Genomic DNA, 14,384 nt, shown 5'->3' with positions numbered 1-14,384 from the left:
TTGTTAACCACACCGTCTAAATGAAAATGCGCCTCGTCTGAAAACCAAACGTTGTTGAGAGTTTCTTCCCTATCCTCCGCCCACTGAGCAAACAGTAGTCTCTGCTGCTTGTGTTCTTCAGTGAGCTTCTGTGCACAGGTCATCTTGTATGGGTACATATGGAAGTCACTTTCAAGAATGCGTTGAACGGAACGTCTGGATATTCCCAGTTGCACTGCTGCCTTTGTACACGATTTCCAGGGACTTCTCTGTACAGCAACTCGTACCGCTTCAATATTCTCCGGCGAACAAACAGGCTCATGCCGAGGTCGCTTCGCTTGCAATACTGTTCCTTCCTGTACAAATTTATCGTACAACCTGTGGATGGTCTTCTTGCAAGGGACCCATCGTGTGTTAAACTGGTCGAAAACGCCTCTCAGTCACAACAAGGCTTTTCGTTTCATGAAAATGTAACACAATTGCCGATCGTTGCCGTGTCGTCAGTCTTCCATTGTCAGCCATTGCTGCTTACTAGTCTCCTAGCGGTAGTATCGTGAATTACACGTCATTCCCTCATTAGCATCCCTTCATTACTGTGCTAGGACGTACAAAGACGCGGTAGTAATCCAAAACAGCTTCAGCAGAAAAGCGTAACTGAATTAGAAAAGTGTGCATGTTAATCCTAAATAAAGCAAACAGCGGCAACTCTTCCCCACTACGAGATTCGTTAAGACACATCGGCGCGACGGCGCGCTCTCCCGATGTGTCGAATCGACCGTTGACAGAAACGTGCGAACAGTTCGCCTTTCTAAGCTTTTTTGACACAGTAACTTTTTTCTGAGTCGTTAGTGTCTCACGTAGTCTACAGTATTGGAAGACGGAACATTATGCACGGAGATATGCCTTGAACCGCTGCGTAATGCCCACAAAACAAAAATCACCAATAACCCGGTACAATGACGCAGAGCCTTGTGATCAGAGACTTCACCCCAGATATTCGTGATGAAAATATATTCCAATGGCAACATTCGAATTGGGAAGCTTTCAGTCAAGCACCCGCAAGCGACTGTGTGCTCGCATGCTGTGGACACATACTATTTCACACGACCAAGCTGTTAATTGAAAGGTAGCGTGCTCCAGAAATGTATAGATCAAGTAGCTCAGAGTTGCCGCATCGGCATCTACGCCGGTTCATTTGGAAACTGCGCTCTAAGGACAGTCGGCTTGTACATTCGTGCTTGGGTACCGAGCAGCACCTCTATTAGTGCCGCGGCGGTAGACACTGTTGCGAGATAGGGTAAGAGTTTGCACTGAGGTACCAATATTTACTGCTGCTTGCACCAAGCACATTAGTCAGCTTTCCGACATTACTTCGAATGGCTGCAGGTAACGGTTAGTGTGCAGAGTATGACAGAACGTGTATTAATTCGTTCTTTTCCTTCGTAACACAGTATGAAAAACCTCTATTTCATAAAAGGGTAGTTACTCCACAAATTGCAAGTTTGCCACCTTTAGAAGTAGATGTACTCTTGGAGACGCTGTGAACTTTCACCTTACCTTGTACTGCTTCTGTTTCTTCTGTTACTGCTGTTACTGTTCCTGCCTACATTTCCAGGTCTGTGATTTACCAAATGCCTTATTCCTTGTGATGCAGAAAAGGAATATAATTATAAAACTTGACGAATCCTGTACATACATCAGTGTTTTTATCGCAGGCAAGGTCCATACGTTTTCTTCCGTTGTGATTCACTTGCTTATTTCCTAAGTAAACGAGCGCGACTTTCTAAATTTTCCACAGTGAAGTTTCCACTTTAATTGTTGTCTTGACTGAGATCACCGTCGTATTTGCGAGCGAACAATCGCTAGCAAAACCACCAACAACGAAGAGCTGCGATGTACAGCTAAGTGCAGAGAAAAGCCACTGAGATGAGAGCGGACCAACCTGGCGGTTAGCAGAAACGTCTCATTTTCGTTGTTAGTGTTGGCGTAAGTACTGTCCACGGATGTGTAGCGGGCTGCCGTGACCACGGGAGCGTTCGCCGCAGTCACACGGGGCACGGGCCTGCTCCTTTCTGGCCGGCTCACTGCCGCGTACTATCCCACTTTGACGAAGGTTAGGGCGTAGCCGTGTACTATTTTACTAACAAAACTCGCATTCGCCTCAAGTTCTGCCCCAAACCATATAGAATTTATGTCGAATAAGTTACAAATCATAAGCATTGGGCGACCTCTCTCCTGTTGATCGTATAGGCGCTCTGTTGCGCTTCACTTACAGGTGAGGAGTTCGACCTTTCTTGCAGGGCAATGCTGGCAGAGCAGGCTGTGGCTGTGGCTGTCGGTAAACGGCACGGCGCGCTGGCCCGCAACACTACAGAGCGGGGCCACACCTGGATCGAAGTGGCGCGCCGCACAGACTGACGGCCGTTGTTGGCCTGCTGGGCCGACATCGACCAACCTGCGTGTCGCCTTTAGGCGGTTCCCCTCACTCGACTAGACCAGTGCGGACTGGTTTCCGCGTCACGCGCACCCTGCACGGAAAATATGAATACATTCGAAGCAAAATTTGTACGATTAACAAATGATGCACAAGAATTTCCGGTCCTTATTGGCGCATCATTGGGAGATTCGTCCGCGAACACAAACAGAAAACCGTCCAGCAGATTTATTTATCTCCACTATCCTCCATAAAAAGAAAAAAAAAAGATCTTACATCACCAGTGACGGAAGTTAATGGCGCATACATTCATAACGGCGACGAAATGGCTGCGCTAGTATAGTGCGATCGTTATCACTGGGCGGGACACCCAGTAAGTTCCGTGAAGCTTACACCGACTGGGAGGGTGGAGGCTGCGTAAGGGGGTTTCCCGCCAGCTGGGTAAACAAGATGTGACTCACCGACTCTGCTTTCCTAGAAACGAAGTGCGAGAAAATTGGATGCTTTACGATAGCCACTCTGCACCAGTGGGTGCTGACGCAGTGCAAAGCCGTGTCTGAACAGAAACAATGTATCGTCGAAACTGGTAGCGTAAAAATAAAAAGAAAACCTAAATAACGGCGACTGGTATTGCAGTACTGGATGTTAACGAGTTGTTGCCCCCACACTCCGCCCAGAGGATGGAGTTACATTTATAGAAACATGAGGAGTTGACACGTGTGAAGTTCACTGTGGTGCCGATCATGCTTATGAAAACGGGGCAGCTTACCGTCTTTCACATAGATTTCTGTCTATACAGATATCCTACCTTCTGATTTTCTCTTTATAACAAACCGTTTCCCGCGACTGCAGTCACACAGGCGTTCGACAGATATTTTGCACACATCTGCTTCTCCCCCTCTACCTTTTCCACCTGTGCATACGCTCCTATACCTTCCACGTGCGTCTCCGTCTCCTCCCCCTCTCTGCCCATCCCTTCCTCGCCCCTCTCTGTCCATCCATCCTCGCCCCTCCTTTTCCACCCCTCTCTGCCCATCCCCTAGCCCCTTCTTTGCACATCCCCCCTTCTCCCTCCGTGTCCCCCCCCCCCCCCCATACCTTTTCTGTCCATCTCATCCTCTCGCCTGTCTGTTCACCTGTGTCCATTCCAACACGTAACCCCTGCAAGACATACATATATTACGTGCACAAGTCGCCTGTCGTGCAGGGCAGCCTGTAGTTTTGATTGTATCTGCGCTCCTAATAGAGCTAGGAGGTTCTAACCCCCACAGCGATGAGTCTCATGTACAGTACCAAGCAGTATGCAAATTTGGTTAAAATCGAACCAGTGGTTTACGACGAGACGCTGTACGTACGTATGTACCTACGTACGTACCATATGTACATACATACGCATATGGCAGCCATACTGGTTAATGGTAACGAAGTAGTGGAGGTTTAGATGCTGATTGATGCGTCGGGAGATGCTGGATTAGAGACCTTGCTGAATACTGAGGTGAGGCAGATGGGCAGTAGGAGGAGATATCAGTAGGTGGTTTGAGCAGTTTGAGGAAAAGTAGGATTTTGGAGGTTTTCCACAGCTTAGGATAGTAACCTGCGGAGAGGATAGTGATGTAAAATGTTGCAAGGGTGATTAGAAAGGAGACAGGGCATTCTCTAAGGTGTTGACAGCTAATGCGTATGTAACAAGGGGATGTGTCGCATTTTCTATGAAGTACTTACATATTTTATTTTTTATATTTATTTATTGCCAAATTGTAGACTTTTTACCTGATGTTTAAAACAGGTCGTACATCTTAAAATTTTCGTTTTTAATCTTTTTGCAGTTTTCTTTTCTTTTGTTTTATCTACAACATTTACAAAGAATAATACTTTTCAAAAGAACAGTAATTTAAGGTTTAACTATAAATAAAATTTTGTTGTTTTTTAAGAATATAAAAGGATGATAGGATAGAGGAGAGATTTGTTAGTACCATCTCCGAACGTGACTGACGGCGAATACCTCGGAATCATTTCCTCGAGCCATTGGCCGGCAGACACACACACACACACACACACACACACACACACACACACACATATATATATATATATATATATATATGTTGTTAGTAGAGAAATGGTATTGCTTATCCTGTTTATTACTAATCCTGTGTATTAACTTTAAGTGCCCATCCGTGTACAGCATTTGGTGATTTCTTGTCTAGATCGCCAGCGCCTTACGTTTATTTACTGTCACATCTCGGCTTCCTCCTCGTGATCCACCTCATTGTCACTGTGGGTATCACTGTCCACCCACTGGAGATTTCTATTACGCTGCACATAGGCATGTCTGTTATGTCGTTTCCGCATGTACTCTTCATGTGTTGTTTTTGAAATACTCTGTCCATTGTTCTTCGTCTCTTATTTGTGTGTGTACCTATATCTGTATCTGTGTAGCCTAAGTGTAGTGTGTGTCTATTGTTCGCGTATTGCCTGCAGAAAAAGACAGTGTGTTCTGGGGAACCTTGTTCCCCGCATGTGCATGGAGGTGTCTGCCTCAAACTCGCGTGGGATAAAGTCCGTGCCGGTTAAGAAATGTACCATACCGCGGCTGGGATCGATCTGTTTTCATTCTCAACCGCTCCCTTCTGTCAGGAAGGAAATCGTGCAGTCTACCTCCCTTATCACTTACATCCCACTCACCTTGCCATGTATCCAAACGCCAACTGTAGGTGAAGTATCGTCTCTACCGGCACACCAGTTAGTGTGTGTACCTTATCCAGTCTCTATATCTTTAACCAGTAAATTGGAGCTCTGTATTTGATCGTGATATCCGTGGGGCATATTCCGAGCACCACACACAGTGCATCCGCTGAGATGGTGCCGAAGGCTCCAGATAGCCTAATTAGGACACTTCTCTGCCGTCGTCTGACCGATGCTTTGTTGTTGACCACGTTCGGTCTATGTGCCCACGCGCTAGCTGCGAAGCGGGGTGCTAATTCGAAGAGCGCACAGTGGTATGTCCGTAAGACTGGTAGAGGTAATCTGTACTGTTCTGAATGTAGCCTCACCAGCTTGTGTACTATTTTTTGTGCTTTGTCTGTTGTTAGCCTTATGTACTCGTGGAAATCCAATTTTTCATCTATGTGTGCCCCAAGATAGCGCGTAAGGTATGCTCGTATGATCTTTGTGTCCCCAATTTTACTTATATATCATGTATGTATGTATGTATGTATTTATTAAACCGGGTACCTGGAAACGACGGACAGGCTTCGTCCCGACGTAGCCCTCATTGGTTCGCAGCAGGCCACACACCCCACCACCATCGCACACCGAACCTAGGGTTATTGTGCGGTTCAGCCCACAGTGGAGACCCCCCACCCCCGCCGGGAACGTCTCATACCAGACGAGTGTAACCACAAAGGTTTGAGTGGTAGAATAATTATTGTAGTGTTGGCAGAAGAGCCAACACCGTGTTGCTAGAGGGGGCCGAAAAGCACGCGTTTAATTACACGCTGACTGGCGTGACGTCTGGAACAGTTAAGGAAATGTATAGTAGCAAATAAAGTACGTAGTGGATGTACTACTTAACTTTAATCCACAATTGTAGAACATGCAAAGGATTATGGCGCCTTGCTAGGTCGTAGCAAATGACTTAGCTGAAGGCTATGCTAACTATCGTCTCGGCAAATGAGAGCGTAATTTGTCAGTGAACCATCGCTAGCAAAGTCGGCCGTACAACTGGGGCGAGTGCCAGGACGTCTCTCTAGACCTGCCGTGTGGCGGCGCTCGGTCTGCAATCACTGACAGTGGCGACACGCGGGTCCGACGTATACTAACGGACCGCGGCCGATTTAAAGGCTACCACCTAGCAAGTGTGGTGTCTGGCGGTGACACCACAATTATGGTGTATGCATACGTGGAAACGGTGTTTGATTTGTGCAGCAATCGCCGACAAAGTGTAACTGAGGCGGAATAAGGGGAACCATCCCGCATTCGCCGAGGCAGATGGAAAATTGTCTGAAAAACCATCCACAGGCTGGCTGGCATACCGGTATGCCGGACACTAATCTGCCGGGCGGATTCATGCCGGGGACCGGCACTAGAGATGGGTAGTTCGCGAACGAACGGGTGCAAAGGAACGGTTCACCAAGATGAACAAAAGGACCGAGGAACGAATTCCAAGGAACGATCCGTTCATAGTTCACTTAGGTCGCGGCGGTCACTTCGGCATTTCTCGTTCCAGCCTCGGTCGCGTGCTCGTCTCAGTCCTGGTCTCCCTCGGCCGCACTCGTCGTTCTTCGCATGACCATCGGTCACAGTTCCACTGCCGACTACTCCTAGTTAGTCTAGTATCCAGTTGTTCGTTTCGTTCACTGCGCTCGCCCATTTTATGTGTGTTCCAAACTGTTCTTGCACTTGGTTCTGGCTATTCAGCGTCCACGACCGGTAATCAAAAAGTATTTTATACTTACGTAAATTAGATAAAAATTACGTTGTATGTAATAGGTACGTTTTTTCAGGTAACAGAAGGGCATATCAGCTCACTTCATTATATCGATGAACAGCAGAAGAGATACTTATAACGAGGCAAGTTTTTTTTTTTTTTTTTGTTATTCATATATTTTTTGGTTTCATCGACTTGATATAGCAGCTAACTTTCAATAATTTGCTTAATTTTTAGTGTGAGAAAATTCATATAAAACGATTTTCGTGTATCTTTCACATACAAAACATATTTTGGAAGGCTCTACTTATTTTTAAGTTTGGTTGTTTCTAATTTGCATTACCTGCTAGTTTGGTTTCTTTGAGGGAAAAAAGTGGGTTGTGGGTCATTTTGGGTCAGTAGGAAAAGCGGTGCGTCTCCATTTGAAAAGACATAGATTGCCACAAAATCGTATTTACTTATCATCTCAAAAACATTTGTTCAGAAGGAGCTTTCAAACCAAAAACTTTATTACTGTGAACTTTATTATTATTATTATTATTATTATTGGTGCATTAACTTTAATAATGCAACATAGACCTAATTTTTACTAAGCGTTTGACGCAAGTATGAGAAAACCACATTTTATTTTATGCTTCCATAAAGTCTCTACTTCGCCTACGAACTCAGAGACAACGTGAAGTATATATAGGGTGTAAACGATTATTGTTTACAACGTTGCACAGCTATGTAGTGGAAGTCGAAACGAGGAATTTATACAAGACATTTGTGGTCTATAAAGTTGGGAAAGAGCGACCAACAGGTTTACAACACTACATGAACTATAGCCCATGCGCGTCGCGTGAGATTTTCATGTTCTCTTCTCCAGCTCTCTACACATCGTCATCGATTGTTTCACAATTGTTGCTTGCATTAGCTTGTGATTTCTTCACTGCCTAATTATTACATGTATGTCTGTTTGTTGTATCTGGTCGTAACGGGTAACACATCGTCCGTAATTGGCGACCAGTCTGTACTCGGACCGGTTTTCCGTGCGCCACCCTATATTAATTCCCTGCGATCAGTCACACAAGGCTACGGTTGGCTAAACGAGAGGTTCTGCAGAATCACAGAAATTACTTCTAAAAGTGTGTAAGAATTCTGTAATGAATAAAAACTCTATACTCGAGGGGGGAGGCAAGTGCCCCCTTTTGGTCCCTCCATCCTTCAGTCACCTACACTACTAGCTTTCAGCTTTTCATATGAACCATATACCAAACACAAATGAACGGTGAACGAGTAAAAACTGAACGGTTCCCAAAAAAGAACGATCAGCAGTGAAATAGTTCCCAAAGATGAACGAGTTTGCCCATCTCTAACCGGCACGCCTTCCCGCGCGGGAAGTAGCGAACTAGACCGCGCGGCTATCGTGGCGGGCTACGTATCACTTACTGTGATTGGGATTTAATTCCGTTTGTGGTACGTTGTCCACGTACTGGAAGTTGAGAGCCCACGGTGTGGCAGTGGTATTTGTGGTTTCGTAAATGGTAGGCAAGAAGGGGTAATCAAAGTGGTATCGTCGGGGACGGAGAAGATGTCCGGGAGAGAGGATGCAAAGTGGACAGTTTTGTTCAGGTTGTCAGGTAAGGGATGGTTATTGTGGGGGAGCGGCCAGTGAGCCGGTGGAATGTTTTTCAGTCTGGTGCAAGTATGGTATCACCCCCGGCGTTTTTTAGCGGCGAGTAAATTTCTGATGTGTCTCCGTATTTGCTGGTGCCGTGTGAGAGTAAAGGCGGGGTGTAAGCGACAGGACTCTCGGTAGTAGTAGGCCCCGGTCGCTGCCTCCCGCGTTCGCCGGAACTGGGTACAGGAAGAGTTGCAAACTGTGGCCGGCTGGTTGCGGGCCCACCCCAGCGGCGCTAGGTAGGCGGTGGTAGGCGGTAGGCGGCGGCGTGTCTGGCGCGCGTGGCGCCACGTATCGACTGGCGGGTGAATCAGCGGCAGCGGCCAGCTGTGGGGCAGGCAGGCAGGCAGGCAGGCAGGCAGGCAAGCCGCCGCTGAGGCTCAGTGCCGCCGCGTCTGGTAGCGCACGCGGCCGACGGCGACGGCGACGACGCGAATCGATGCCAGTGGGCTGCTGCCATGTTCTGCCCCAGCCGCCTCGGGTCGCCGCGACGCTACCAGCGCGTCCACGACGACGCCGACAGCGACGTCGCCACCAGGTACGGCACCGCAGGCGGACCACGTGTCTGCCGGCTGCGAGGGCTGGCCGACACACTTTGTCAGCCGTTTCAGCTCTCCGCTTGGCACTAGGCGTTTCGACCTCACACCCTCGTCGTCAGGCGCCTTTAATTTTACGTGCACCGCGTGGCCGTTTTTGTTTTCGAGTGCCACTCGACTTCGAACAGTGTCGTTCTTTCAAGTGAATGAAAATGTTTGCTGTAACAGTCACCACGTGCACGAAATTTAAAAGCTCCTAATGGTGGAGATGAGAGCATAACTTCTCAACTTGCAGAGCTAACACCAGTTATGCGTCGAACAGTTATCTTAGACTGGCAGTAATATATCACACGTGCTTATTTTTTGTACTGATTTTGCATTCGTTGTGCTCCGAGTGTTAGGGCAAATCGTTGTGCAACGCAAAATGCTTTGAAACTAAACAAACTAAACCTCCCGACGCCTATCTCCACTCGTTACTATTTATATTCGCAACAGAAAGGATCCAGAACTTGCTTTGATTATTCAGGGTGTGTGTGTTTGTTTTCTTCATACTTATCGCTAGCAGACACAATGAAGTATATAACCAAAAAAAAAAAGTTGTTAGTGGTTTTACTAAATTTGACGCCAGTACATCTAAGCTCAGAGCAACACTTTCCTGGGACCTTAGACGAGATGTCAAATCAAGGAATTGATTGTAATAGCCGGCCGGGGTGGCTGAGCGGTTCTAGGCGCTACAGTCTGGAACCGCGCTACCGCTACGGTCACAGGTTCGACTCCTGCCTTGGGCATGGATCTGTGTGATGTCCTTAGGTTAGTTAGGTTTAAGTAGTTCTAACTTCTAGGGGACTGATGACCTCAGAAGTTAAGTCGCATAGTGCTCAGAGCCATTTTTTGAGTATAATATGCATCGTTACGTTCCTCTTGCAATATAGAAATTACGGGTGTTAGCAATGTGAAATGAGGGCCAATGTTTCTGCAGTGTGTTCGTATGTACAGTAATTGACTGGAACACTTAGCCGTCCTGCCGATTTCGTATTCTTAATGTCGCATTCAAATAAAATGCGACTCGAGCATTGTAACCGAAGTATCTATTAGCGACCTTTTTTGCGTACCTTCTCGCACGTGCTGGCTTCAGATACTGCGAGTAGCAGTGCACGCAGAGGAGTTTACAAACAATTCCTCCGCCAGTATACACTCGGGTCACGCAATATCGAACAGGAGAGAAGTCCAATCCGAGTGCCGTAAGCCCCCGTGTCAACAGCGTCTCCCGGTATTTGGAGCATTGAGCGGCGGTTCCGTGGCGCTTTCTGGCGGAAATGGCGGTCACCAGCCGTCACGTGCTTCTCCTCTGGCGAACCGTATCCAGTACCCCTCTGTGCGCGTACAGGCATTTGAGTTATGTCATATTGTTGGCTTATCGTTTGTTATTGCTCTGACTGCTGAAGTTACGTGTGTGTGCACACTGTGCTGCAGTGGTGCGCTAGCAGGTACTTTGCTGTCGGAGCGGGAGCTTAGCGGCCCGTGGGCGGAGAGGTCAGTGGTGTAAGTGCGCTGACTCTGCAGGAGAGCCACTGGACGAGAACGCGAACGCTCCTGACACCCGCAGCAAATAGTTTAGATAACTCTCGGAAAACCTGAAGTAGATTCGGCGATGGTATCTCTTATGACTTCTCCCGGTCATTATCACGTAGACTGAGGGAGGAATGACTGCTTGAATTTGTCTATGCACGCTGTAATTAGTCTTTTGTCCTGGCGCTCCCTATGGGAGCGAAATGTAGATTCCTAGATGCCTCCTAACCTAGATTTTCTACACGTCTGGGACACACTCTTGTGATCTAAACAAATCCTTTATCATTCGTGCTGACTTTAATTATCTGCGTTTAACGTTGCTTTTATCGCACGCACGCACATGCGCGCGCACACTTGAACACTTTTCTAGCACTGGTCGCACAAATATTTTGTAAGCAATCTCCTTTGGAGACTGATACCATTTTCGCAGTATTCTACCAATTAACCTGCTCTACATATGGTTGAGCATATGTGACCACTACAAACTTTTGTATATTGTCGGTTAACTATCGAATTTAAATGTTTCAGCAATCAATTTCATACAGATTAATCTACTTTATGATTGCACTTAGTCATTTAAAGAGTTCAGGAATTTTTGTTAGCGAAGCGTAAAATCAGCTCCAGAAATCGGCGAGCCCTGAGCACGAAGAGAATATACTCCTTAGGTATAATTAATATTATCAGTTGAGAGTACTTTTTTGATATTCGACCCGTTCTTGAAAAACGCAGCGTATCCTATAATTACATTAACTTGTCGAGACATCACTGACGTACTGTTCAGGTGTTATCGTAAAACATTTTACAGAAACAATTTTTTTTTCTATCGAGTTGAGCCTCTAAGGACAATATCATTTTAGTGTCTAGGTCTTGTTCTTTTTCCAGCTTTGACTTCCTGCCAGTATCTTCTGAGCCCACCAAGAAGTGCCTGTCTGTGTTCTTCGGATAATGGTCCTCTCCGTCTTTTGGACGTTGATACCATTTTAAAACCTTGGTAGTTGTTCACCAATCTTCTAAATTTGTGCCTGTCAGGAATTTCTCTCTCTGAGATACCAATCTGCCTAATGTCTTTCACAGAAACAATATTTATTCAGATTTTTTATTTTAAAAACAGTACTACAGAAAAGTGTACAGTGAGTTAAAAACATTTTAGTAGCTCTGTAATCGCTGGTAACGCTAGACTGGGAGTTAAAAGTACTGCCTATCAGTCTATAGCGTGCGTGTTTCGCAAACGGTAGATTTTTCTAGCAGTATCAGAGCGGATTTTAGATTCTTGTGAAGTTTCAGTAAAATTCAGTGCTTTACCTCTAATATCCACTTTTTCGTAAATATTCTAGATGACATTTGTTTTCCTTCATGGAAAACTGTTTTGCTCATTTTACATGAAATGTCGTGTTAGCATCGAGGAAAAAATCCTAAACAGTTGGGTTTTTGAAGGAAACCCAACAGAGGGCAGCGTGAAAAAGCGTGTTGCCAACGAGCCATATTCCTCGATAAACCCGTTGCGACATGTTCTCGTGTCGTGCCACTCCGCAGTGCACGAACGTGTACTTCTCGTTTACCGATTTGTCCGCCGGTTGGTGCATCAGTTGGCAAAGCAATGGAAATCCGGCGTCATAAGCTGACTTGGATTCACGCTCAAAGAATTCAACATTTCAGTGAATTACTGTATTAGACTTACACATTGACGAACAGATTATACTAACGTGGTCATCAAGAGACACGACATTTCGCTGTTTGATGAGTTCTCAGTGAAGATCCGTCTTCCAAGATGAAAAGGAACGACAAATAACGAAGGCCCAACATGCGACCACGGTACCTTCAGGTACGAAACTGTGACAGACCATCGCTTTGAGGGGCACTGCTTACCCCAAGTTTCTGCGTCTTGGACTTTGAAAGAGTCTGAAGTTGAAGGAAAGTTCTTATAAAGCAGCATGATAACGCAGTAACTCACACAGCCGCCTCAACTCATACAGGATAGGTGAGTGTTCTGTGGACAAGACTGTTCTGGGAAGACTTCTTGTTCCCAAATACGAAGTAAAGGATTTGGGGGACAGCGCTTTCCTTACAGTAAAGGAGTACACCATTGTGTTGATGCCAAGCAGAGTGTAGTCAGCAGTGGCGGAGTCGTACAGGATGTCAAAACAAGGAAATAACGCCAGTCAAGGTTAGGGTTGGCTCACGGAGGAGGAGGAGGAAATTACAGAAGTGAGAGGCCGCCTGGCTGTAGGCAGTGAGCACCTACAGGAAACGAGCTTTTGACGATTCGCCGATAACAGCAGAGTTCGTCGAAAGTGAGCAGGATTAGAGTTGAATCGTTTGTGGAGTAGAAACTGCACTACCAGATGCCTGTAATATCCACGAAAACAAAAAGAAAGGTAAGGTAATGGTGTGTGTGTGTAGCAGGTTGACATGTTGGGTGGCTACATCTTGAAGTTGGACAAGATACACTTGAAGAGCTGAACGAATTTTGCTCTCAGAAGTACAATTGATGGCAGCAAGAGAGATGTAATAGCAAGAGTTAGGCAAGGCCAAAGTCTTTCTGTAAAATTTTCATGGAAAAGCTATGTTTTGCACGCAGCTCCTTGTGGGGTGCGAAACAAGGACATCATGAAAGACGGAAATGAAACCATTAAAGCCTTTAAAAATCTGAGATTCATTGGGAGAATCCTAAGGAAATGCAATCTGAAAACAAAGGAAGCAGGTTACAGTACAGTTGTTCGCCCACTGCTTGAATACTGCTCACCGGTGTGGGATCCGTACCAGATAGGGTTAATAGAAGAGATAGAGAAGATCCAACGGAGAGCAGCGCGCTTCGTTACAGGATCATTCAGTAATCGCGAAAGCGTTACGGAGATGATAGATAAACTCCAGTAGAAGACTCTGCAGGAGAGACGCTCAGTAGCTCGGTACGGGCTTTTGTTGAAGTTTCGAGAACATACCTTCACCAAGGAGTGAAGCAGTATATTGCTCCCTCCTACGTATATCTCGCGAAGAGACCATGTGGATAAAATCAGAGAGATTAGAGCCCACACAGAGGCATACCGACAATCTTTCTTTCCACGAACAACACGAGAGTGGAATAGAAGGAAGAACCGTTAGAGGTGCTCACAGTCAGGTGGCTTGCGGAGTATGGATGTAGACGTAGAATGTGCTGGAGAATGTTGAAAAACCGAGGGATCGTTCGACTAAGGAGAAAGGACGTCCTGGAAGGATCCCACGATCGAAAAAAATCATGCCTAATGAAAAAACGCAACTCATCTAAGAGAGTGGGCGCACACGACGACACTAGTCGTAACTGGAAACTGTATTTGAATTGGTAGTGGAAGACAAGAATCACTGGAGCACGCGAGACAGAGGGTCGATGACGTGAGGCGCAGTACTTAAACTGAGATGAAGATGGTGGCGATCAAGCAACGGGAACGGAGGGGAGAGACGCGTCCAACGAAACGTGGTGGAGATGGCCGAAACATCATTCTAGTGATTTGTGTGCCGAAACGGGTTCGCGGGTGGTTCCAACAAATAGAGTAAAATTATTCGTGGGGAACGATCCGAAAAGATTGTACCCTGATGTTGAATAACTTCATCGATTAATTCCGCTAAGCAGTTTCGGGATAGTCACGATCCCTGCACTCTTTGTGCGCGAAACACAAGGGAAAAATTACTCCGAAGATTCACTACTAAAACCAGTCTTGACTCGCGAGAAAGTATTATTAACCGATTCAAATCCAATGATTATTTCGCTGTAGCTGTTTGTCTACATTAAGAAAGCTTTCG

The 14,384-nt window shown here is 46.2% G+C and overlaps 1 protein-coding gene across 4 annotated transcripts in view; it reads left to right on the top strand.

Moving 5' to 3' along the window:
- Positions 1-14,384, top strand: part of LOC124546611 (phosphofurin acidic cluster sorting protein 2-like) — a 676,573-nt gene that overhangs the window by 429,878 nt on the left and 232,311 nt on the right. Inside the window, exon 1 of one of the 4 annotated variants that reach the window (XM_047125050.1) lies at positions 8,918-9,043. The exons of the other annotated variants lie outside the window; for them this stretch is intronic. Coding sequence (XP_046981006.1) covers positions 8,964-9,043 — 80 coding nt within the window. The 5' untranslated portion in view covers positions 8,918-8,963. Of the gene's footprint in view, positions 1-8,917; positions 9,044-14,384 lie in introns of those variants that run through there. 4 annotated transcript variants of the gene reach the window in all.

The sequence above is a fragment of the Schistocerca americana genome, chromosome 1 (assembly GCF_021461395.2).
Source record: "Schistocerca americana isolate TAMUIC-IGC-003095 chromosome 1, iqSchAmer2.1, whole genome shotgun sequence".
Lineage (NCBI taxonomy): Eukaryota > Metazoa > Arthropoda > Insecta > Orthoptera > Acrididae > Schistocerca > Schistocerca americana.
Note: the sequence above shows the minus strand (reverse complement) of the source record. Positions and strands in the feature narration are given on the sequence as shown.